The 26,943-nt window shown below is 47.4% G+C and overlaps 1 protein-coding gene across 4 annotated transcripts in view; it reads left to right on the forward strand.

The window, feature by feature from the left end:
* The window catches only part of ENTPD5 (ectonucleoside triphosphate diphosphohydrolase 5 (inactive)), a 407,636-nt gene that overhangs the window by 197,850 nt on the left and 182,843 nt on the right, over positions 1 to 26,943 (forward strand). For all 4 annotated transcript variants that reach the window (XM_085626780.1, XM_085626778.1, XM_085626781.1 and 1 more), the window contains one exon: positions 6,682 to 6,981. In XM_085626780.1, coding sequence (XP_085482906.1) covers positions 6,753 to 6,981 — 229 coding nt within the window. In that variant the 5' untranslated portion in view covers positions 6,682 to 6,752. The remainder of the gene's footprint in view (positions 1 to 6,681; positions 6,982 to 26,943) is intronic.

The following is a 26,943-nucleotide window of genomic DNA, read 5'->3' on the forward strand; positions in this document are numbered from 1 at the left end:
GGGGCACCGCCTCGGGGTAGCGGGTGGCATGGTCCACCAGTACTAAGATGAACCTGTGTCCTTGTGCCGTGCGGGGGTCCAGAGGCCCCACGATGTCTATCCCCACCCTCTCGAACGGGGTGGTGACCACAGGGAAGGGTTGCAGAGGGGCTTTCAGCTTCCGACCACTCTTCCCGCTGGCTTGGCATGTGGGGCAAGATCGGCAGTGGTTCAGGACGTCGTTCCTCATTTTCGGCCAGAAAAAGTGGGTCACTAGGCGGCTGTACGTTTTATCTTGGCCCAGGTGTCCAGCCAGGGGGACATCGTGGGCCAGGTTGAGCAGAAAGTCTCTGAAGCGGAGAGGTACCACCAGTACTCGACCGGCCCCCAGCTCGGCGATTCTTTGCTCGCTGTATAGCAGGTCGTTATCCCAGTAGACCCAGTGAGTTCCGGTGGAGTCCCCTGCGTTCTGGGCGCCGGCTTGTTGGCGGAGTCCCTCGAGGGAGGGACAGGTCTTTTGTTCCTGGCGGAACTGTGCTTGGGTGGGCCCCCCCTCTTGACGCCACTGAGCCAGGTCAGGAAGGTCCTGGGGTTGCGCGTCCCCTTCGGTCGTCGGGTCTGGGAGGCTGGCCTCGTCGTTGTCTTCTACTGGGGCGACTGGGGGCGGAGGTGCTGGCCATTCTGGTTCTTCTGATCGAGGGACGGCACGGGCGGCCATGGACCGGGTGGTTATGCAGGCCCAGTCCGGGAGGCCCAGCATCCCCAGGCGCTCTCTTCTCTCAACGGTGGCCCACGGGGAACTCTCGAGGTCATTCCCCAGGAGGCAGTCCACGGGGGCATCGTCCCGGACCGTCACCTTCAACAGGCCGGAGACCCCTCCCCATTCGAATGGGACGCAGGCCATTTGACACATACTTTCAGAGTTGTCTGCCGAGCGGACGGGGCAGAGAATGTTCGGCAGGATCTGCTCGGGCTTCACCAGGTGACAGCGAACGGCCGTCACACTGGCGCCTGTGTCACGCAAGGCCTCGGCTCGCTGTCCATTAATGGTCACCCACTGACCGTATTTCCTGGTGTTAGCGGGTAGGGGAGCCCGCGGGACCATGTCTCTTCCCCCTAAGCACGCCAGGACCATGGCGGCCGGTTCCCACTCTTGCTGGGCCGGCTCATACTCCTCTGGTTCCTCCAATGATCGCTCTTCCCCCAGGGCGGCGGCAGCTACCTGGCGGGGCTTGGGTGTTTGGTTCTGCGGGCAGCTCGGGTCATTGGCGTAGTGGCCGACTCGCTGGCATCGGTGGCACGTGACGTTGGCTCGGACCCCAGGACGCCACGGGGGGTTGCCCCGACCGGCCGGAGCCGGGGTGCTGGCCACGGGTGTTGCGGGCAAGGCGTCTCTCCCTCGCCCCTGGCCCCCTCCTCCTCCCCGAGGACGGTGCTGGCCTTGGTTGTTTCTGTTCTGTTCGTGTGGCCCCCTCCGGCCCACTCGGGTGCTTTCCCATCGGTCAGCTTCGGCGGCGAGCTGCCGGGGGTCAGTCAGCTTACTGTCGAGGAGGTGCTGCCTGAGCTCGACGAAGCAGTTGTTCGACAGGTGCTCCCATACCATCAGGTTAAAGAGTTGTTCGTAGGTGGTGACCTGGCTCCCCTTTATCCAACCCTCGAAGGCACGGCTGAAATAGTTCACGTATTCTACCCAAGTTGTACCTGGGATCCGGGTGCAATCTCTGAACCTCTGGCGGTACATCTCGGGTGTGAGGCCGTAGCGGGTGAGGAGGGCAGCCTTCATGTGGTCGTAGGACGACATTTGGTGATCTGGGAGCTGCAGTAGGGCATCGCGACCCTCGTTGATAAACCTCCCCCAAAGTCCGGCTCCCCAATCACTCCGGTCGATCCGGTGGGAGGGCATGGCGATCTCGTAGGCTTTAAACCACTGTTGTATGTCGTCTTCTCGGACATACTCGCGGACAACATCCTTGGGGATGTGGACTTTTTTCTCGATTGGCCCCGGGGTGTGTGGTCGCTCAGGCACCCCCAGTTCCTTATTCTGTTTCCGAAGTTCTATTTCCGCCAGTTTGCGCTCGTGCTCGAGCGTTATTTTTTTCTCCTCCAGCTCTCTCTGTCTCTGCTTCTCTTCTCGTTCACCTCGGAGCCGCATGTGCTCGAGGTTGAGTTTCTGTTCAGCTAACTTGAGTTCCCCATCCATCTTGAGTCGTGCCATTTCCAAATCGTGCAATCTGGTTCTTTCTCTTTCTCGGATCTCCTCCTGCGAGAGGCCCGTTCCCCGCTCCTCGGGAGTCGTGGCGTTCCCCTCTGGTGTGATGCTGCTTTGGTCGGAGGGTCCGGCGACCCCAGTTTCTGTCCACGACTCTAGGGCGTGCTTTAGATCATCTTTGGTACTCAGGCCGGTGGTAGCAATGCCAAGTTCTATGCAGAATTGTCTCAGTTCGCGGTGGTTGTATTCTTCTAATTTATCCATTTGGAATTTCTCGGTGGAGTTGCTATCTTTGGCTGACATCGTGTTTTTGTCGTGGGGTGAGCTACTCTCTGTACGATTACGCGTTGATTCGGATCGCGCCGCTGGCCACCAATGTTAGAAAGGATAGACGGACCGGGAGGGTCGGCCGGGGTCAGGAGGAGAGGTCTCCGGGGAGAGCCGTCTCCAGCGATCGTACAGACAAGTAACTTCCCCCCCACAGACAGATACCACACACGGATAAGGTTCAGTGTTCTTTATAAGCACTTCTTAAGGTACGGTTGAATGGTACAAGGAGGTCTGGACTCAGGGGTCCCCTCGATTCAAGTCTCTCAAAGCAGGGTAAGGGGTAGCGGGACAGTCTGTCTACCAGTCAGGTAGTTTGGATGAGATGATGATTAGCTCACAATCCTCGAGCTTAGTTGGTACGGGCCGCGGCAGCGCCAGCAGGTCCCGGTGGAGATGGTCGGTACACGGTCCGCGGTAGCACCAGCAGGTCCCGGAAAGATGGTCGATGTACGGTCCGCGGCAGTGCCAGCAGGTCCCGGTGAGGATGGTCGTTACAACGGGCCGCGGCAGCGCCAGCAGGTCCCGACGAGGATGGATGTTGTAGAAGGCCGCGGCAGCGCCAGCAGGCAGGACGATGGTTCACAAGAGCGGGCTACGGCAGCGCCAGTAGTCCGTCAAGGCTGAGTTCTCTCGGTGTCTCTCGACTCCAGGATACAACTGCCTTCCTGCTCCGGAGTTGCCCCAGTTATAGGGCAGGCGCCCTTTGATGTCCGGACCCTCGCACTTGGAGGTCGGAGGGCCCGGGATGAAGGTGTCCAGACACCCAGCAGGGGGTGGAGCCAGCGCCTGGGGGAGCTGGAGGCGATCGGCACCTGGCGGGGGAAGAGCTCTTGACACTTCGTCCTCCCATTGACCTGCCAAGTGGTCCGCTCACCTCCCGGGTGGATGGTGGTGCCGGGATGTCGGGGCCGGCCAGGCCCGGGGTTAGGGTCGGGGCGAGGCCACGCGGCCTCGTGGTGCAGGGCCCAAGATGGCGGCTTGAACCGGCCGGGGGAGCCGGTGGGGCTGGGCCCCGTGATGAGTAGAGGTCCGAGGGCAGAAGATCCGTCGGGAGACGGGGTACAGGTGCTTTTCGTGGGTTATGCCTGGTGGGCCGGAGCTCGGGCCCTGTCGTGCGGGGAGGGAGCAAGCCCTTCGTGTGGCCTGTCCAACATGGCAGTTTGGAGGCCAGCATCGCTTTCTGTACTTGCATGTGTGCACTGCAGCGGCCTGGGGTAAGTTCACAAGCAGCCCTATGTTGCAGGACTGCTTTTAAAATTCAAATTGTGCCCAAACTCGACTTTTCTATTTTGGGCACTTAAAAATTAATGAACTACATGTTTTGGCATATTGGGTACCCCCAGGGTCTCCCCTAGGTGTCCCAGGGGTGGGGGGCAGGTAATTATAAGGAGGACCCTTATAAAATGAGTTTTATATGCCTTGTGTTTAGTGAAATTGCACATTTTTGTTCTCACATTGTAGTAAAGTGCTTCCCAAAATCGACTTTTGTGCTAGGAGCACTGTGGAGTGAGGATTTGCAACATTTCTACATATTGAGAACCCCTAAAGTCTCCCCTAGGTATCCCAGGTGTGTGGGGTCCTGTAGATATAGGCAGGGTTCTTATAAAAGATGTTTTATAATCCCTGGTGTTGGAAAAATTGTCTATCATTTTTCCCACTGCAAATCCCCAACCACATAGGTTAATACGGCAAGAAGTTATTAAATATTAGAACATTGGAATGTTGGAAGCTCCATTGAAAACAATGGAGTGCTCCAGGCTTATAATGGCTGATATAAGCCCGGAGCTCCAACATTCCAATGCTTCTTTGTTCACAGCTCTGGCTGTGAACAAAGGCTTCAGGGAGCCTGAGGGGATTTCAATCCCCTCGTGCTCCCTGAAGGCTTTGTTTTGTTAGAACATTCTGCCCTCTAGTGGCAGAATGTTCTAATAGCCTTATAGCCCTTCGTAGCAGGGCTATACCGGCTTTTAAAGTCCCTCTGCTTTGTTAAAGTCCCTCGCCTTCGGCTCAGGCCTTTAACGCTGCAGCGGGCCTTTAACAGCCGGTATAGCCCGCTACGGCGGGCTATAAGGCTATAATAACTAACGCTCAAGAAGGCATAAAATATCATTCAAGGACTGCCTAGAATTGTATTGATAAATCCAACAATATGCTATTGTTGAAATTGTCCTAATTTATCCCCCGAGCAACCTTGGGGCTTTTCTGTTTGTGGCCGAAGACTGGGCCACTATCCTCACCTACTTCGTGCCCAGGGAGGCTGACGATCTCTCTGAAGAGCCTATGTTCACATGGCCCATCTAGGCCGGAGAGCTCTTGGTCCTATGTCATGGCCCTGGATGGCACTGCACCTGCAAGTCCTGTTTCATCTCTTTGGAGAGCAGACACTCTCCCCTCATCTCAACCCTGCCTCGTAAGGGCGGCCGATCGCTCCAGAGGCTTGTTGCTCAGCTGCCCATCGAGGCCGCCGAGCCCCATGCGCCGTTTTGGAATTGGCATCAGCCGCACCTTTGAGCCCCTGCTCACTCGGCTGCTGGCAGTCACAGTTGCAGGCCATTGTTGTTAAGCATTTTCCCCTAATTTTTCTGCATTGGTGTTATTTAATGTGTCCCTGCGGGTCCAGATCTCGGTGTATGATTATTTCTTGATGATTTATGATGTGTTAAAGAAAACATTGTTGTATTATATTGGAAAGAAATGCAAGTGCTCCTATTTCTGTTATGAATGTAAAAGATGGATCTATAAACTATGCTCATAATGAAGCCACAAGGTAGAAGAAATGTATAGGCTTGTGCACCTTGTCATTGATGTGGCTCTGCAACATGCAAAGCCACCCAACTGGCATCTTTATCAGCTCTGCAAATGCGAACCTTCTGCCTACACCCAAACCTCGGTGTGCACTATCCATGATCCCACCTCTTCATCTGTGGACCCCGTCAATGGGACTCACTGCCTTCTGACATTGTTTCATGTCTCTCACTCAGCGACATTAAAAGTGCCTTCTGAAATGAATAATCCCACTCAAGTTCTCCTGTTGTAAATATGCAAAGCAATTTGTAGATATTTCTGTCTATCTTTGTGTAGTTCACTGTCTCTCAGACACTGTACAGTTTCTTTGTATTACATTGGCCTTATCATAAATTTTGCACTGATGCAGAGTCGTGTGCCTATTTTTAAGACATTGCGCAGTCCAAGGCGCAATACACTTAACTCTGAAATTCTGTGATTTGGTGCATGAGTTGAAGACAGCACAGCTATTGGGCACTGGGAGAGGTAACCACTGCATCCTGTTTCTGAGCTGTGCTGCCCACTGCTCATGCGCAACAATGAAAATTTAGTATTTCGAGGAGAGTAAATTTTGTATCCTAATTTCTTGTCCTTCCTAATAAAGAGACCTATTATCTCTGGGACATGAAGTGCCTATAATGGATCTTTTTTCCCTGGCAAACAATGTACTGGAGGCAAACATTTTATCACTGGTACCAAAGAAACCTGCCATTAGCCCAATGTCATTGGTGTTATGTTATGGCAAAGTATGCCATCACAGATAATGAAAAACAAATCCATAACCTCGAATCTGCTACCATCCTGTACATTTTTAATAATAAAGTATGTTACAATGAAACCTCTACACCAAGGACCATCACAGAGATCTATTATTTTTACTAAAAAAGTAACCGTTGAAGAGAGTGGCTTACAATTGTTGTACTAACCTTTATTTGTTTTTACTGTTTATTGTATGACATTCTTAATTATAATATAATATTTGTGGGCTTGACATAATCATGAAAAACAATGCTATGATGGACCCCCGGACCATGGCAATGGCACACAGTGTGTCTGCGATGGACCAGTTAACCTCTGAAACAGAAGAGTGAGTGTCAGCTGGTGTCAAATCTAAATGAACTGAAGTGAGACCTTGATTGTTGCTTAGAGGATGTTCAGAGCGATGTGAGTCTGTTAAAGGCTTTGTGGGTGTCAGATTGCACTTATAATTTCTACACAGGGAGAAAGAGTTCTTGAACCCAGATTGCATGAGGTTTCTGTAGTGGAATGAGTTGGAAAGATTTGCCATCTTTATTTGTTGTCTTGTTGTGCAGCTGACTGGTATGTTTGTTACTGTTGTTCATGGCACTCCTTTTTTTTCCCCCATTATCTTTCTGCAGACTGATGGTGCTTGGGGTTCCTGATCCCATCTCCAAACGTCCCTCTCTGCTATTCTCAGAAGAGTTTAAGGATGACCTCCCATGTATTGCTGTTCCATTTATTCCTGGCATTGTCTCATGTTGTCTGGGTCGTACCGGACGTAGAAGTGTTTCAAACTGAAAGGGAGACTTACCAGCATATTCTGCCCTCCCAGATGAGCTCGAAGAATGCCAGTGAACACACTATCTATGGAATCATGTTTGACGCAGGAAGCACTGGGACCCGGATACATGTTTACACCTTTGTACAGAAAGCTCCAGGTAATTTTTAAAGCACGCAATTACTTTTTCCAGCTCTGAAATGCTGATCCACTTATAATATTCCGCCTGTGCACTATTTACACTTACATTCTCATTACCTACCGCTCTGACCCCTGGCGTTTGCTCTGACCCCTGGCGTTTGCTCTGGCCCCTGGCGTTTGCTCTGGCCCCTGGCGTTTGCTCTGGCCCCTGGCGTTTGCTCTGGCCCCTGGCGTTTGCTTTGCCGCTCTGGCCACTGGCGTTTGCCCTGGCCTCTTCGGCGCCTAGCCTCTCCAGCTCTTAACCTTTCCGGCCCCTGACCTCTCCAGCCCCCCCAGCCTCTCCAGCCCCCGGCCTTTACCCTGCCGCTCTGGCCCCTGCCGCTCCGGTCCCTGGTGTTTGCTCTACTGCTTGCCCTGCCACTCCGGGTCCTGGCGTTTGCCCTGCCGCCCTGGACTCTGCTGTTTGCCCTGCTGCTCCGGGCCCTGCCGTTTGCCCTGCTGCTCTGGGCCCTGCCGCTTGTCCTGCTGCTCCAGGCCCTGAAGTTTGCCCTGCCGCTCCAGCCCACAGCATTTGCACCTTCACATAAAATCAGCCAGCTGGCCTCGGTAGTTTCGGGCAATGAATCACATCGCAGACCGATGGGGGTTAAAAGGTCGCTTTTATTTCAGCAACGACAATTCAATACAATAATACAATCAATTAATTTGCATGTAACACCACATGAAATATCCCCACTGAAATTTCCCCATCTTGATCCCCCATGAATTTTCCCCCCATATTGCCATGAATTTTCCCCCACCTTGAACCTCGACCCCAACCCCTTAGTTTGTCCCCCTTCCTACCTCCTGCCTCATTCCTCTGTCCTCTGTTTTCCCTCTGTCCTAAGCTATTCTGCCTGCCTCAATCCCGTCCAAATCTGCCAATAGGTAAAGGAAACCCCGTGATAACCCGGGAAGCTAACCCAAAATGATGGGCAACTAAATGAATAAAAGGGGAGGGGCACAAAAACTGCCGCGCTGCCTCCTACCTTAGCCTAGGCCCCCCAACTGGCACTAATTAGAACGCGGCGTTTGAAACCGCCGCGTTCTAAAGCAGGCGCCTCGCCTGCGCGCGCTCAGTCTGGGCACTACCATGCCCGAAGCCGCCCGGGGGTGGACATTCTTCGAATGCCACCCCCAAGCCCCCATCGGGCAATGAATCACATTGCAGACCGATGGGGGTTAAAAGGTCGCTTTTATTTCAGCAACGACAATTCAATACAATAATACAATCCATGAATTTGCATGTAACCCCACATGAAATATCCCCACTGAAATTTCCCCATCTTGATCCCCCATGACTTTTTCCCCATCTTGATCCCCCATGACTTTTTCTCCATCTTGATCCCCCATGAATTTTTCCCCCATATTGCCATGAATTTTCCCCCACCTTGAACCTCGACCCCCAACCCCTTAGTTTGTCCCCCTTCCTACCTCCTACCTCATTCCTCTGTCCTCTGTTTTCCCTCTGTCCTAAGCTATTCTGCCTGCCCTAACCCTTCCTGCCTGCCTCAATCCCATCCAAATCTGCCACCAGGAAAAATCCCTGCAAATGCGTTTTTCCTGTCCCCCCCCCCCCCCATCCCCCCCCCCCCACCGCTAAGGATTTAAATTGTGAAAGTTCCCCCTTTCAACAAAGATGAAATCAAAAATCCCAAATCAGTTCTGTATCAACAGCCAATTTAGATGAAAATGCCAGATCGTAAACTCTTGTTGTCAAGATAAATTAAGATACTGTCGCCAATACAGCCCTCAACCCCAAGTTGCCATCCCAATAGATCAAGGAACTTTCTTCAATATTCGCCAAATACATTTTTTTTTTTGTTTGGTATCACCAAAAGATCAACCCCCCCAGGTTTGAAAAATCTGAAAATCAGTAACACAAAGACAGAAAGTTGTACCAAGGCATTTACCATTTATCCTAATAAACTCAAAGCTAAAAATTATGTTAGATCTAAGACAACACAGATCAGTCATTATGATTGCCAACTTAAGACAGGAGTGTCCCACGATCCAGAAGCTTGTCATGTATGCCGGAGAAGAGATTTGACAACCTGGAAAGAAAAAAGATGTTAGCAAGACCAAAAACTATGTCTAAAACTCATTCAAATCTCTAACATATCTTAGCAGTTTGCTATCCAACGGCCTAACTTTACGGTTGCTGCACAGAAAAAAAACCCTCTGACCGTTTCCAGAGCTGTCCTACTCTAATAGAATGGGTACCAAATTCTAAAAAGATGTAAGACCTAACAAAAGCAAAATTTTCTCGAGACCACTAACAGCTGTGAACCTGTCAACGCAGATCCAACCTGATGCTGAAACAGAAAATTAGTATTTGGATAACTTTCAAATTAGTCAAATTGTAACCAAGCTGATCATGGGCATAGCGGACCGCTAAGCTTCTGCAATACCACCATAGCCCCTTGTCTTCTTTGGTCTGTTTTAGATGATTCTAAAAGAATATTTAACAAATTAGGTGTGGTTGATACATTGGAATATTTTAGCCCAGGAAAAACTGATTTTCTTAACAACTCGGATATCCTAAAAGCTCCAAAGAATAACTATAACATTCAGACTTGAAATAATGAAGCTTCCAATGTGGAACAACAAAGTCTAGGCAGTGTTGGTACAAATGCCTCCCAGTAACGAAAAAATATGTAGGTTTGCACAGCACAGTGCCACATCCCTGTATATAAGGCCAACCTAGGAAAAATTGTTCATTCCCAAATCATCTAGAGAGGGGTCATAACCCCAAAAGTACTTAGCATAGAGAGAAATGCCTTAAGGCTTCCGCGCAATGGTGGTAAGGGATACATTCTTATCAATGTTGCTCAGAATAACACGCAGTATGTTGATGTTACTGAGTGAAGAGCCTACTTGATCATTGTTAAACAAGACGTATATGACTGGAGAAAATTCGCACAAGCCCTTATGTAAGCTAAGCATGCGCGGATAACAAAAGATTCCCACCAACATCTTTATCTTCATCCCGCTAGAAACCATACCGCCTGAGGAATCAAATCTTTCCTTGGTCTGCTTTGGGTGCCAAACACAAGGAATGCTATTACTGAGAACGAGATCACGTATCTACTATAATATTGTCCAGACCAGATATATGCTGAACTGTAAACTTTATATTAAAAGCACGTAACACAGCATGACACAGCACACAGCATGTATCTCTGCAACAAGTCAAGCCGACGTTTTGCTTTTGCCTTCTTACCAGTTACCAGATCCACTTACAGTTTGCTGTGGATATGAAAGGCACTGATTTGCTGCCAAATACTTACTCAAAACTGTCAACACTACGATCAGAGGAAAGAATTCAAAGAATGAAATACTGCTATTCTCATTAATCCACGCATCCTTTCTGGCCTAAAAAGCCCAAAGCCAATATCTCCCAGCGCGTCCTTTTTTTCTTTTTACTAACCATACAACACGTTCGCCCAGAGACCTGGTAGGAAGAACGTCAAAAAACTTTAAGAAACATTATCTCAAACTCTGAATCGGATCTCATGGACAGAGACGTTCCAAGCCTGTGATGAGGAAAAGAAACTGCAGCCATAGCAACGCCCAACCTCAAACAGAAAGAACTCCCAGCATTTAGTACCCTGCGAGCAAAATTTGAGGAGACCTAGTAAACGCTGTATTCCAAAAAGAGTAAGTTTGGTGACACCCTAGCAGGTATCGGCAAGTGCGCAATTCCCTGCACTTTAGTAACTGGTCACCTTACCTCCATTTTCACTGCAATAAACTACATACCGAAAAATATGAGGCATGTAGAAGATACTTTGACTTCTCTTGAGCCTGAGGCCCGCCCAACTCTTGCATCAAAGATTAAAAGAAATGGAGTGCCTTGACACACTGTTGTGATCCTTGGGAATGAACAAAAAGAAAATTATCCATATAATGGGACACTTGGGAATGAGATGATCGGAATGAGAAAATCCCTTGCAGATAAAGAGCTTAAATCTCCGAACAGCTGACTAGAGACTGCACAACCCGTGGGCAAAACTTTGTTGACAAAGAAATGTCCTTGAAAGTGTATGTTAAGGAATTCAAAGTCTTGTGGATGAACTGGAAGTAATGTAAAAGCAGATCTAATGTCACATTTTGGCTAACTCCGCTCTTGAGCCGGCCTTCTTACCAGACCAAAAGCTACCTCCACTAAAACAAAATGCACCACAGTGTCTTCCTTGGTGATAAAATCGTTCACAGACAAACTTGTAGCCAGAAAAATGTTGTATCAAGTGAAAATTTCCCTAAGTCTTTCTAGGAACCATTCCCAAAGGAGAATTGATAAGGTTGTGAAGAGGCCAAGAAAAGAAAGGGGGCCAGCCAACCTACTCTCCGCAATTTCAGAGTGTATTATGAGTTATGACCTGTGGGAATTGTTCGGCAGATTTTAAATTTAGAGCAAACCTGCTGTGTCTAGGACCTTAATAATTTGATCTAAAAACCTTCTCTTTAAAACTACCCCACTCCAGACTCAAAGTTTTATTTTTTTTATTTTTTTTTATTTTTTTTGTGAAGATAAAGAATTGAAGCTATGAACAAAGCAAGGAGATATAAAGTGTTGATGGACTGAACAGTACAAAATGCCCATGTTAATGTTAACTACAATTCAAAGGCGTCACTGACAATACTACAGCATAAAGACAATACCACTGCATTATATAGAAATATAAGCCTACTGCCTGACCTACGATATAAAGCTAACACCACTGACTCACCAAAGCCATTGCTGCTGATTGACCTACAGTAAGTAAACATTACAAACGTAACTGCTTTTTGACGTAAGGCTGTAATGGGGCGCCCATCCCTCTACCTGGACTAGTAGGGAAACCGGATCTTTGTTCACTAAAAACATTGCAAAAAGGGGGTGTTGATCACATTTGGAACATTCATAGCTATATTTACATGGATCCTTCTGTCATAAAACCTGTTAGAATTCCAGCAGGCTCCTGTAGCGAAATCTTGAGATTTTGCCCAAGTGCCCGCCCCTCTTAGGGTGGGGCAATAGCAAGCCCACTAGCAGTATGCATCGTAGGGAAAGGTCTCCTAGAGATACATCTATTGCACCCTTTATTTGTTATCCACGTCACCCCCAAGGCTTCTCTGTAACTAGGGCTAGACGGGCTAAAAAATCTTGTCCTAATGTAGCCGGGCAAAAAAAAACAAATCTTGAATGAGCCTTTCTAATCGTATCCAAGTATTTAAAATTGAGATTGGACGTTCTGGAAATCTTATACCGTGAAACACTTGCAAAAAACAGAAAACTTGTGGTCCAAAAATCCATATTAGTGGGAACCCTGGGTCTTTAAGGTAGCTCCCCAGCCTCCTCCCTAGAGCCTTCTTTGGATTGAATCTCCCTGTGCAGTAACATGAAACGCCACCACAAACTCTCCATCCCAAATCTTGTCTTTTGGTATGCTTGTCAAGACATGACCCCAAGAGCATCGACATCCCCGTAAATGGAAAACTTTTAAGACCTATGACTCTTGTCCTTACCATCCTTCTCCTTAGCAAATTTATAAAATTAGATTCTGTAACAGTGGAGGTGCTTCATTTTGGCAACAAACCTAGCCTCCGCGGCCTTACCAGCAACTCCAGTTGCTTTACGTTTCCTAGAAACTTTTTGAGTAATGAATATCAATCCGCGGCTCACCTGCTTTACTGGGCTTGATTGATGTTGAAAGCTTTTGTTTTTTTGCTGGCGCACCAGATGCCTTTGAAAAAACGCTCCAACTCCTCCAAATCCCTTCAGATTCTTGTATCTGCAAAATATTACTCGGAAAAATCTTGTTAGTAAAGCACCCCCACCCCCCCCAAACCCTCCCCTATTTTGAGAGAGAAAAAAGACTATTAGACAAAATCATCATCACTAGCAATCTCACCCTCTCCCAAATCAGATAGTTCATCATCACCAATAGCATGAAACACCTTGACGAGCCCCACTGCAGGCTGGTTGAGCTCCTTCACCCACACCACCATCACATTTTCGGCAGATCACCGCTTTTTGAACTGCATTTTTGTGAGTGGACGAAGGCATTAGAACCCGCTCCGAGATTTTCCTTTTGCTGATGAGTAGATGAACAGGACACTTGATACCTATTCAAAAGAATATTTCTGCACCTGATGCCCTTTTGCAGACTTGTCTTATGGTTGGCCTGCAAGACACTAGAACTCGCAGACATGTGGAAGGAAAACAAACAGGACGCTTGATACCTGAAAACGAAACCGGACGCTTGATACCTGAAACGAACAGGACGCTTGATACCTGTTCAAGGAGTATTTCTGCACCTGATGCCCTTTTGCAGGCTCGTATTATGGTTGGCCTGCAAGACACTATAACTCGCAGAACTCGGATGAAATAGCAATTTTCTGTACCCTCACTGCTAACCCACATCCATTTTCCCTGCTCTTTATGCTCACCATTAACCCTGGCTGACAGAATTCACTGAAGGGGGGGAAATAATAGGAAATATCATATTTAGTAGTTTAACTTAATAAAGCAGTGACCTGAACAACATCAAATAAGCCACAAGTTAAATCCCCACAGGTAGCGCCATTACCCCATTTTTTACCAAAAACATATCCGGTCAAACACAGCACGCCTTGGAAATAAACCATTCTACCCTGCGTAACAAAGCAGCACAAAATACTCCCACAGCAGCGAGGACTCGGCCTTAATTTTAAATAAACAAACAACAAAAAACGCTACAAAAACCAACAACACGGCACCAAAAACAAAGACGCTCAGGAATAATGCATATTCCTTATTGTCAAGAGGACCACTGCACGATAGCCGTAAAACCCATCCCTACACCCATATGTAAATTACAAAATATTTCATTACATGTCGTAGAGCCAATTGTCTTAATACTATGTCAAATATACATTCACAAGCTCTTAGAAAACCCCAAATAAGCACAATACATATCGTTTTTTCCATTCACGCTAAAAAAGTGAAAGGCTCATCATAAACCAAAACCAGAAATGTTTCATTAATTGTCATTTGTAAAGCATTTGATCTTAATGCTAAAGATACTTTCACTATTTTCATCACAAAAAACGCTTTTTAACCACTAGATGGCACAGTTACTCTACTTAGCAAATTAAAACACCTAATTGTAGTACTAAAACAAATCAAGCTCCGAAAACCATTGCTAAATACACAATTCAATTTACAGTAAAGGCAAGCGCTGAGGCACAAACTGCCGCGCTGCCTCCTACCTTAGCCTAGGCCCCCCAACTGGCTCTAATTAGAACACGGCGTTTGAAACCGCCGCGTTCTAAAGCAGGCGCCTCGCCTGCGCGCACTCGGTCTGGGCACTACCATGCCCGAAGCCGCCCGGGGGTGCCACCCCCAACCCCCCAAACTTCTCGATCCTGCCCTTAAAGTCTGCCTGATTCTCCTGTCTGTAATACCACATGTCACTACCTCTGTGATAGTTCTCACAGTTTCTTTGACCTGAAACACCTGCTTCTGCTCCCACCTTAGCCTATTACTCCCACTGCTCTATTGCTCTAACCAGTACTGACTGTGGTTCTTGAATTTTGTCGCTACACATACTGGTCTTTCGTTGTCCAGACGGCTGATCAAACAAAAGACTATGGGGCATATGCATCAACATTAGCATTTGCGATTCCTTATTAGCGAAAAATAAGGATTCGCTAATAAGGAATAGCAAAAGGCTATGCATGTAGGAATCGCTATTCAAATAGCGATTCCTTAACTTTCCTTAATTGCTACTAGCAAATAGCGAGTAGCAATTAAGGAATGCCGTCCCAATCATTCCTATGGAGGAATGAATCGGAGATTGCATGAGCAAATAGCGAGTACCAGTAGGTTCTCGCAAATTGCTCATGCAATTTCAAGGGTGCAAGGGTGTCAAAATGACACCCTATAGCACCCCTGAAAATGATATGTGCACATATGTTGCACACACACATGCTCTAAGGGCATGTGTGTGCGCAACATGAAACTTTGAAAAATGCACAAAAGTGAATTTTTCAAAGTTTTTGCAAATTACCATGCAGTTCATCTTCATGGTAATTTGCTCCCCCTATTAGCGAAATCGCTAATTTTTTAACTTTGATGCATTGCATTTAAGGAATCTCACTTTGGGATTCCTTAAATGCAATCGCTATTTTTAAGGAATCGGTATTTAAGGAATCCCTATTTAAAGAATCGCTATTTAAGGATTCCTTAAATAGCGATTTTTGCTTTTGGGTTGATGCATTTGGATTGGGTATTTTTAACTTAATACCGGGAGCTATTAGCGAATCGGTATTTTACCGACTGGATTTTGGGTTGATGCATGAGGCTGTATGTTTCATGGGCTTTGACCTAATTTTATTGTGAGGACTTCTGGATGACTAACACTAGCGCATGTGTGAGTGTGAAATGTCACACTGTACTTTTTAGGTAGTTTGTAAAGCTTACACAGGGCCTTTGAGTAGGATCATGAATGAAATGCAGACTAGTGGCCATCGTTTTGAAAGGTCTAGATTTATATCCAGTGGTACCAGGATGAGAGTTACTAGGGTTGCAGCAGAGTTGAGAACAAAACTTTAAATTGAAGAACAACACCAAATAAGTGCCCTAATGGGGGTGGAGCTTGCCCGCCTGGAAGATGGCCGCGCTTCCTTAGAGCTCCGCTCATCACAGCGACTATCTGATAATGATCCGGCCATACCGCCGTGACCGCATTATAATTACCGGCGGCTGTTGCCGGATGCCCGCGAACCTGATGTGGTGACCTGTTCGCTGTGGGCATCGTCGATCTTGCGCACTGGGCGTGCTCGCCGGCCACGACGAGGTGAGCCTTTGATCCCCGGCCTCGAGTTTGGCGACGGCCTGCCCTCCTGACACCTGGGCTGACCCCTGCTGGTGCGGCGCTGTGCTCCTTGTGCCTGCCCTGCGCCTGCCGCTCCTGCTGCTGGGGCGGGGGCTTTGGGACCAGAGCTGCTGTTTGGCTGTGTCGTGCTTTCCAGGGGCTGCCTGCTGAGGTCTCGTGCGGCCTTGGGTCCGACCTGCTGGGGCCCCCCTGCTGATACCTGGAGCTGCCACGCCGCCGTCTTCAGCGAGCGGCCATTTTCTGTCCCTCTGCTTGGTTTAGGCACCGGTGGGTGTGTGGCGTCTAATTTTTTTGTGTCTACTGTCTTCTTGAGCTGCGCCTCCCTGCTTTCGGCAGCCAATTCACTCAGTTGCCCCGGGGAGCTCCTTCGGTGCCATTCTCTCCTACCATGACGGACCCCACTGGTGTGCACTGTTGAGTCTAGCTACCTAGCCTGTGGATCCTGCGCCTCCCTCCTCTGCTTTGCGCCTATCTGCTCTACCCATGGCCATTATGGGGAAAGTTGACCACACCCAACCCAAATTACGATTTGAACAGCGCAAATCCCGTCGTAATGAGGAGGGGGCGGAGGAAGCAGCCGGGGCCCCCCCTGAGACTGATGCCCCTACTGACGATCCTTTGGGGGATATAAAACAGATTATTGCGTCCATGCAGCGGGGCCTCACTGCCATAGACTCTAAGATTGACACTCTGGCCTACAGAATGGATCGGGTCTCGGAGCTGGTTGATAAACATGCTGAACGCCTGGATATGGCGGAGCGCCGCATCACTGAGGTGGAGGAGACAGACTGATGCGGGGGATGTATAGAAGCGGATGGAGTGCGCTCTTGCGGCCCTACACGACAAGACAGAGGTTTCGGAGGCCCTGTCGCGCCGATGCAATCTGTGCATTACTGGCCTGGCGGAGACCACGGCGGCAGGGAACATGGAGCAGTTTGTAGAACGCCTGCTGACCTCTCTTCTGGGTGCCAATACTTTTTCTCACCTATTTGGAGTTGAGAGGACGTATCGCTCCCTCGGGCCCCGGCCCCAACCTGGCACCCCTCGCCAGCCCATCATTGCTAAGCTCTTAAATTACCAGGACAGGGACGTTGCATTACGCAAAGCACGTTAATTGGGATCCTTGCGATATGAGGGATCGGACATTTCCCTGTTCCCTGACTTCACCTTAAAAGTGCAGAAGACGTGGCGACAGTTCACCACACTGAAACGCAAACTGCGGGACCACCACATTGAATATGCCATGCTATATCCAGCACGTCTGAAGGTCCTCTTTGATGAGAAAGGATTTACTCCGACCCGCAATCCCTGCAAAAGGCCTTCTGCGATTGGGAGAAGGTCAACAAACGTTCCAGCAGTCCACAAGCCTCTTCCTCACCGTCTGCCACTACTGGGTCCCTGGATGATAATGACTGAGACTTTTGGTGTTTTATTTGTGTGCAATATATGCCTACCTTTCTTACTGTTAATGGTGTGGCCATATGTTAATTTGTTCCCTGCTGGACCGCTGTTGGCCTTGCTACGCGTATGGTGCTCTTAGTCATGCTCTATTGCTGCATAGAATTCTTTCCCCCTTGTGGGACGCGGTCCCTTTTTGCCTTTATTGCTTTCCGATGGGAGTGTCCGGGGTGCCACACTACCTCACCCTGACTTGCTTTCTTACTGTTGATCTAGGCCCTCCTGGGCAAGGTTGTTCCGGTTATTCGCTATGTCTTTCTGATTGCCTCCTTGCGGTCACGTTAGGTTTGATACTTGCAAGCAGTGTTTGAATGGTGGGCTGGCTCAGTTTGTGTGGCTGGGCAACATCCGCCCCACTGCGTTAACCGCTGATCTGTTTTCAAAGGGTTGGGGATCTCGAGGGGTGGCGGGTGGGTTTGCTTATTCTTTGGGTTGTTTTTTTGTGTTGATGGGGTGGGTTGCAGCTTGCCTTTGCGAGTTTGGGTTTGCAAGGCGTGGGTGGGGGGTGGTAAGTGTTTGTGGATTGTTTCTCCTTTTTTTTCTTTTTGTGATGTTCTGATCGCAATTTGTTTTATTTTGTTTGTGGCTGGTATGTATATCCTTTCTTTTCCCCCTGCTGTATGGAGCACGTGCGCGAATGGTGTCTTTATGGTCAATATCGAACTTGCTGTGGTGAAGGTTGCGACTCATCCTGCTGATGGCTGTGTTCAATATTAGTGAACGGCGAACTAGGTCCCTATCATCTGCTAGTCTGACCTTTGTGTCGTGGAATGTTCGAGGTCTCAATGACCAGAGCAAGGTGAGGAAGATTATGGCTTATTTAAAGCGCAAGGAGGTTGATCTGGCGCTGCTTCAGGAGACGCACCTGCCTCCGGGCGCTGCGCTCCTTGCTAGCAAACAGTTGGCTGGGGTCTCACATGCTGTTTTACCTCCCATGCCCAGGGTGTTTTAACTTGGCTTAACCCTAAGGCTGGTTTCAAACTAGCGCCTTTATTCACAGATGCTGCGGTTAGGTTTGTCATTTCCCACTGTCACAGCCTACAATGGGAGTTCCTTGTAGTCCACTCCTACGGCCCTAATTATGGCGACCCGGGGTTTCATCATTCCCTTTTTGATTTAATTAAAAAACATTATGCTTTGCCAATATTCGTGGGGGGGGGGAAACACTAAAATTGTATAATGGATACGACTCTTGATCGCTCCAGAGGCCCCGGCCACCCACTCTCTGCATCAACGAGGGCGGTGCAAGATATTGCTGTGCAGCTTCAATTGGCAGATGTCTGGCGTTCTCGCTCTGCGACCAGTGGGGGTACACACATTACTCAGCTCAGTATGATATCCACACACGTATTGATTACTGGTTTATCTCGCAATCCTTATTGCCTAAGGTGCTGAATTGTGCAGACTTAGCTCGCTCTTTCTCTGATCACTCCCCGATTATGGTTACGATTGCGGTCCCTCCCCGTACTCCACCCCCGTTCTTATGGCGATTCCCGCCCTATTCATTGCTGGACTCTGTTTTTCACTCCGAGCTGCGTGAGGCTATTTCTGGGTTCTTCGAGACAAATGTTGGGTTGGTCGATTCCTTTGACAGTGTGGGAAGCTTTTTAAGGTTTTCATTAGGTGTATTGCTATTAGTAAACATGCGGGTGTACTCCGTGCTATTCGCGATCGGATTGCAATTCTGGAGACTCGGCTTTCCATGAGGCAGCAGATAGCGAGGTCAAGCACATGGGCAAATCTGCTTCTGCTAGGGCTTATGGTGAGACTGATCGGCCTGGCTCAGTCCTGGTGGCTATAGCCAGTCGGCTACTAGACACGCGTGATGTTGTCGAGATGGAGGGTGACGATGGGTCGACCCTGACTCAACCCACTGACAGGGTCGGACTGGCCGTAGCGGCACCGGGCAATCCCCCGGTGCGACGCACGGGTGGGGGCCGGTTTTGGGCCCCTGGGGGCCGTTTTTGTTACAGGGCCGTTTTTGCAGCATAACTGCAAAATCGGACCTGTAACAAAATCGGCCGAAAACCGGCCCTGACCAAGAGCTCGGCGGCATCCCCAAGCCCGGGTGGGCCAGCCGAGCACTTTGCCAGGGCCGGTTTTGGTTCCCAGTCCGGCCCTGCCCACTGACATTAATACGCAATTCCTATCTTATTACCAGGAGCTATACAGCTCCAAGCTTGCCCCAAGTGACGATGACAGCACTAATTACTTGGAATATATACTGCTTCCCTGGCTCCAAAATTGGCACAGGGAGTTTTTGATGAGGCCCATTGAAGTGGAGGAGATTTGTCTTGCTCTGGGTTCGATGTGCGAGGGCAGTGCACCTGGGCTTGATGGCCTCACAGTCTCCTTTTATAAAGCCTTCGGCGAGCTCCTTATTCCACATATAATAACGTTGTTCCACGACATGGCTGCGTCTGGCATCATGCCCCCATCTATGCGCGAGGCATTAATTACTCTTTTGAAGCCCAACAAGGACCCTCGCAGATGCCCCTCCTACCGTCTGCTCTCCCTGATCAATGTGGACACTAAGCTGTATGCGAAGGTCCTTGCTAATCGTCTATCTCCGCTTCTCTCAACTAATTGGCCATGAACAAGCTGGGCTCATTCTGAGCCGCACGCTCACACAAAATCTCTGCATGGTCTTTGGAGCACTGCAGCATGTTCGCCCGGAGGTCAAAGCCGCCGCGCTTTTCCTCGACGCCGAAAAGGCTTTTGATTCCATCGAATGGAAATTAATATATGTGGTGTTGCGTCGTGTTGGGGTCGGTGCAGAACTTCTACAAATGGTGTTGGTGTTATACAACTCCCCAGTGGCTCAGGTTCGCACGGGAGATGTGGTTTCCGCCCCCTTTTCTATCCGCGGTGGCGCGAGGCAAGGCTGCCCGCTGTCCCCGCTGCTGTATGCGATAGCTGTTGAGCCGCTTTTGTGGGTTCTGCATGAATACCACAGTCACAGAGGGCTTCGCTTCCCCCATTATAACCTCATTGTCTCGGCATATGCAGACGACACACTTTTATATATAAGGGACCCTGAGACTCACCTGTCCCCTGTGATCAGGGAGGTTCTACGTTTTGGGGGGTTATCCGGCCTAAGGATCAATTGGGACAAATCCATTTTGTTCCCGTTGACGCCCACCACGGTGCAGTTTCCACCTGAGTTCCCACTCCAGTGGACTACTGAACCTGTGCGATACCTAGGCATTCAGGTTCACTCTGATGCTGAAGTGGTACTTGGGGCCAATTATGGTACACTAATAGGGAAGATGGGGGATGACGTAGACAGATGGATACGGCTCCCATTGTCTTTGGCTGGCAGAGTATCTTTAATGAAAATGGTCGTTTTACCTCTCCTACTTTTTTTGTTTCTGAATATCCCAATCGTGGTCCCCCCACAGTTGTTTCGCGAACTGCGGTCCCTGATGATCAAACTGGCATGGACCGGTAAGTCCCCGCGAGTCGCCGTTGACACGCTCATGCTTCCGTATGCCGCCGGTGGACTTAATACCCCGAATTTCGAATTGTATTATAGAGCTGCGCAGGCCTCTCATGCCTATAGCTGGGTGCATGGTCCTCAATAATTGCCTCATCTTCGCATTGAAAAGGTTGTCGCTGCCCCCTACACATTGCCTCGTCTCTTAACGCTGGCCCCTATTAGACGGAGTGGTGTTTTAGACTCAATTAATTCCGTAGTTCACGCATGGGATGCGCTTTTGAGATTATATGATGGGGCGCAACTATATTCACCCCGTATGCACATCGATTGGTGCCAGTGGTTTGCACATAGCTCCGATAGGGGTACCCTGGAATCCCTTCACAAATTAAATGTACATCAAATGGGCGATCTATTTCGTCATGGAGGAATGGGCACTTGGGAGGAGTTGGCAGGCACAGACGGCGTACACACAGCCCTCACCAAGTTTCACTTTCAGGGCAGTGTTGGGGGATGATTTGCAGGAACCTTTGGTTATTCCCCCTTTGACAGTTTTATCAAGCGCTAAGTCCCAGTGTAAAATCCTCTCCAAACTATATACTCTTGCTCAAAGCGAGAGGGCGTCCTCCCTTAGCAATGTTAGGCAAGCGTGGCATTCTGATATTGGAGCTCCCATCACAGACGACACCTGGTCGTATTGTTGCAAGGTCACTCGTAAGATATCCCTAAACGGCCGCCACCACATTGTTCATTTTAAGTTTATCATTCCCCTTCACGTCTCTTTAGGTATGGTCTGAGGGAAATGAACAATTGTGAAAGATGCTTTGCCCCGCACGCAGATTTCTTCCACCTAGCATGGCAATGTCCGTCAGTGTTTCATTATTGGAAATTAATTTTCCAGAAGCTCAACGATATTTTAGGGCTATCCCTCGTCCCGGATCCCCTGTTTGCGCTTCTTGGCTACACCAAACCTATTAAGAAAGCAGAGCGCAAATTGGTGGCAATGGGTCTCCTACTTGCAAAGCGTCGGTTAGCGATGCGATGGTTGAGGGGTCCGGTGCCTACAGTTACGAAGTGGGAGCGGGACATGGTGTACTGTCACACCCAATCTGATGTGTACAATGAATTGCTCCCCCTTTGTAATCGACCAAAGAGCTTTTGGGGTATGTTTGTGCAATATCAAACTGCTCGTCGATCTTCACCTGAGGTTCCTGGGGACTAAGGTGTGACAGACTGTACTCTTTATATCTTTAATGGATAAGTTCTGCATATGCAATCATCCAGGTTCTCTTTGACGACTAACCTCCACCTCCTTCGCAGCTCTTGTTGTTACCACGGCCCTGCCATAATATATTCCTATTGATGTACTGTTTATGTGCTTAATATACCATATGAGCCTTCACTGCCACTATATTCGATGTCCCCGTGCTCTAGATTGCAACTTTTGACATAATATTTGTTTTTGATTTTCGTGATTCACATTATTGTTTCATTGTTTGATTTTGTACTTCTTTTTGGATGTATTGTCTGATTGATTTCTTTTTCTGTATTTGTACTAAAATAATAAAATACAATAAATAAAAAATATGTGCCCTAATGGTCATCAATAGGACAAGACATTGCCATTGGCACCAGCACTGCTAAGTGAAAAATCTAGGGTCATGTTTGGGTCTGAGATTTTCTTTATGCCTTTAGGTGATCCACCATCTAATATGTGTTCAAACCCTTACTGCACTGGTTAAAACCTCTCAGTAAATCTAATCTTCCAGCTGTGAGGCGTTCGCCGGAGTAGTTGGACCCAGATTCCGCACAAGTTTACTGTAAGGGTAGTAAAGAACAAAATGACTCTTTGCCCAAAGTAAATGTGTTCTGCTCAGTCTAACATGTATCTCAAGAATAGTACCACGTGCCAGAGAATTAATTGCCTTAGACCCATTTCTCAGAGGTGTTCAGGATCCTGCTTGCCGTGCAGCTGGCAATTTATCAACGGCCATGAGCTGTTTGTTTGTCAAAGACAACTTTCAAGTTCGTCAGTTTATGGAGGCATGTTTAATACTGAGAATATTCGGATACTTTTCTGAGCGCAGGCAAGACAAGCTGGCATTGGAACAAAAACAGTTAATTAAGAAAATGCAGAAAGAGGGTTCCTCTTTTTGTATACTTCACAACCCCGACTAAATTCAACCTAAATCAGCAACCCTTGTACAAGCTTGCTCAGACTTTGGAAAGTTGGTGAATGTTCTTTGGGCTCCCTTCCACCAAACACAAGGCTCATAAGCTTTTCAAATCTTTTTCTGTATATAACTCTTTTTATTGATTTTCTGTTGAACACAGTTGAGGGTTACAATGACATATTCTATCACAACATCATTTAAATATGGTTTCTGTACATAAGCCCTTTTGTCCTTGTTTGGCGAGCCACAGCCAAATCAAAATCCTTAAGATCGTTAAAAACTGAAAGTGATTCCCATCAAGATCTTCTTGTGTTTATTTAGGATACATTCCTCTATTTTGTTCACATCAGGCCATGCCCTTAGCCACATCTTTTGCAGAGGGGCAGTCTCTAACCTCTTCTATCTACTGATGTCTCTCTTGGCTAGAGTCACCACTTTGTGCAGTCTGTGTTTATGAAGTAAAAACAGTATGTGCATCACCACTCTATTGTTATAGAATAATCCACGACAATTCACCATCATGGAGAGTTTGTCTTTATAGACCTATCCTGAGAAACTCAAAACTATATGCTGTTTGTAGGAACAACCTATGCTTGTTAGCTTACCACAAGGTTGGGTCTTGCCAGTGAGATCACTACCAAGAGTGATCTGTGAGTATGAACTGATCCTAGCTAGGTTCCAACCATATTCCTATTTTTTTTTTTTTTATGTATTTAGCTCTTTTTAGGTCTCACCTGACCCAAGCGCATGCGCTGGTCTGGCGAGACTTTTTGTGAGGGCTCAAAAAAGTGCTACCACTGTAGCCTAGAGCTACAGCGCACGTGCGCGGGCGCGCGCCTCACTTTCACGGCCGCTTTGATGTTTGATCGCGATCACTTTCACTTTCGCGGCCGCACGGCTGCTTTGATGTCCACCGTGAGCCAGGTTTTTTTTTTCCTGTTTATTACTTCTATGTAGTAATGGTGGCACCCGTGCGCCGCCATTACTACGGAGCAGTAATAAACAGAAACAAACATTGGCATAGCCAATAGGTCTCGCTTTTGGGACCTTATAAGTATTTAGTTATGCAACTGTTGCATGGCTAAACACTTATAAGGTCCCAAAAGCGAGACCTATTGGCTATGCCAATGCTTGTTGTAATATGGTGCTAACAACTAAATGGGTGCCTCAAAGCGCACGTACTGTGGAGCAAGTATTCGACATAGAGAGACCCAGGGTAGACGGATGGACTTTCAGTCTGTGCCGAAAATAAGCCAGCTAAAAATAACAAAATGATGGTAAATCCTTGAAAATCTTCAGTCAAAGACCTGAAGTAGAGTAGACTGGTCCCGGGCATCTGGCCAGTGAAATGGGAAGAAGTGAGTCTGTACACAATGGAATTAGCCGACTACCATGGAGAAAAGGAGGGCATTTAAGGATTTTTGGATTCTGAGGTGATAAGGTGATGAGTTCCAGAGGGAGGTACCTTGACGAAGAAGGACCCAGTTGTCAAATCCTACATATCCGAATTGATGTTGTGTGAACTGTCTTTTTTTCGTAAAATCTTGGGCTCTTGAGAGGTGTAAGAAATTGGATAATTAGTTGAGGTAGTTGAGTACCCACCTCAAATAATAATCACAGTCCTATCGGGTTGAACCACTAAGCCTCCCTAAATAAACCTGAGCTCAATTTCTGTTAGCTATGTGTAGTAATGTACTGTAATTTATTGTACCCCTCCACATCATTATAAGCATTACCTTTTGTGTATAGGTTTGAGTAGCACTATGGTGATAGAACCTGGTCCGAGGAGGCTGGAGGTTGAGAGAGTCAGCTGTACCTGACATCCAGTAGGCTGTGTACCTGACACAGCCTACTGGATGGTTGGGACCATTTGTTATTACAATAAACTTTCTTCTTATTCAACACTGGAACAACTCCTTTTCATTTTAAACCTGATTTTATACTGGCGACGAGCTGCGGAATCTACCCTAGTGCATCCAGTGGAAAAGAGGAATTTGGTCTCAACATCTTCTAGTCTTTTATAAGGTGAAGCCACCCTTTACGCTTCATAGGATATCCAGCCTCATGTAAGTTACTTTAGATTTTTTTTTTAATCATCTGTCTGGGCATTTGTCTTGTTACTTTTTGACCACTCAACACACACCTCACCCGTTGGCCTTTGGGTTGGGAGGTTTCGGTGTGAGCTCAACCTTAAGAGCAGCCGCCGCACACCTCACCCCTCCGTGGTTTTCTGTGGGTTGGGAGGTTCCGGTGCAGGCTCTTTTGTGTTTTAAACTTCCAAACAGCTGTCATTTTGCACCTCGCCCTTGTGCTCTGCGGGTTGGGAGGTTTGACAGAGAGGAATGACTGACTGTTTTACAGAAGCAAAATTTGAGGCTGCCCTATAGAAAGAAAATTGTGCAAAGTTTTTGTTCAGACTTTCGCATTTGTGTCTGGCACTTACGTCTGAACGCAAAGTGGGCATCTGCAGTGCGCGCAATTTTGAGAAGGTGTGGCTGCTCTCTTGATTCAATACACAGAGTGTTTATAGACCTTGGTTGACCTCTGTATTGCTACAGTGAAGACTTTAGTTTTGGAGCTTCTGAGTTTGAGATTTCATCACGCACAACTTTGTTGTTGTTTAAATCTGCTTCCAACTTACCTGTGGGTTGTGCTCCTTGGAATCCACACAGCTTTGTTTTTCTTTAGATGTTTCATGCGGCTGTGACACTCTCAACTAGATCATGCGGCTGTGACGACTCCCACATTCTCATCTCGGACTTCCCTGGAACGATCATCATTACGCTACGCTACACCTTTTACGGTGTGTGCGTGGCGTAGCAGCCATTTTGATTCAACCGGAGCTTTGCTTTACATCGTAAGCACTTATCTGAAATACTTCAAGGGCCATCTTAGTACAACCGGCGCAGTACTTTCGAGTGCACAGCTCTTCCTGATTTAAGTAATTCTAGTATAACTGGAACTTTACCTTTGAATGCGCAACTGATCTAAGAATCAATAACTTATGCTCCAGCTATCTCCAATAACAATTGAGTGATTTGAGTTTATTTCTTCTCATTTGAATGTTTTCTTAAAATGTTATTCTACTATTTGACAAAACGCTTATCAATGAGGTATTTTATTTATGTATATAGCATTTGAGTCTTTGGACTAGATGTAACCTTTTATTTATGTTATATTTCTTTTATTCATGTTGCTCTTTCAACATATTTTGAAATTATTTGTGGGAAAGTGCATTTGAGCTACCGTTTTCTTAGGTGTTTTACAGTGTGTACAACCATGCAAAACGTTGCAACCCCTCCTTTTCGTCTATCATCTTCTTTTGATCCACCTATTAGATGGCAAAAGTGGAAAAAAGTTTTCGAAAGATATGCCAAAGTTAGTGGAACCAATCTCAGCGCAGAAAGGAGAACTGCTCTTTCTCTGCATTGTCTCGGTCCAGAAGGGCAAGAAGTGTTTGATCATTTGCCTGAAAATGATGATCAAAGTTTGAATGAATATGAGATCTGCATACTAAAACTAGACAAACATTACTTGCCTAAAGTCAGCACAATCCTTGAACGGTATCATTTTGGTCGCAGGACACAAAATTATGGAGAGTCAGTGGAAAACTATGTTACCGCTCAGAGAAATTTGGCGTCCTCATGTAAGTTTGGGGCCTTACTGGATGAAAGGATAAGAGACTAATTCATGTTGGGTTGTAATATTGAGACATTCAGGAGTGATTTATGGCAAAAAGATGATCCCTCTTCAGATGAGGTTATTACCATTGTTAAACAGATTGAACATTCATTAAAATGTGTAGATATTATTACAAAACATGAAACGAAGGAAAAGAGCATTCATTTGATAAAAGGGAATTTGAAAGAAAAAGGTATGAAGAAAGGTATCTATATTAAACCACAAATGAAAACTGTCCGTATGTTTCAACCCAAGAGTTACAGGTGTGGGAATGAAGGACATCTGGCCAATGATCAGAAGTGCCCACGCTCTTGATCATACTTGTTTGA

Source organism: Triturus cristatus, chromosome 9, assembly GCF_964204655.1.
Source record: "Triturus cristatus chromosome 9, aTriCri1.1, whole genome shotgun sequence".
NCBI lineage: Eukaryota > Metazoa > Chordata > Amphibia > Caudata > Salamandridae > Triturus > Triturus cristatus.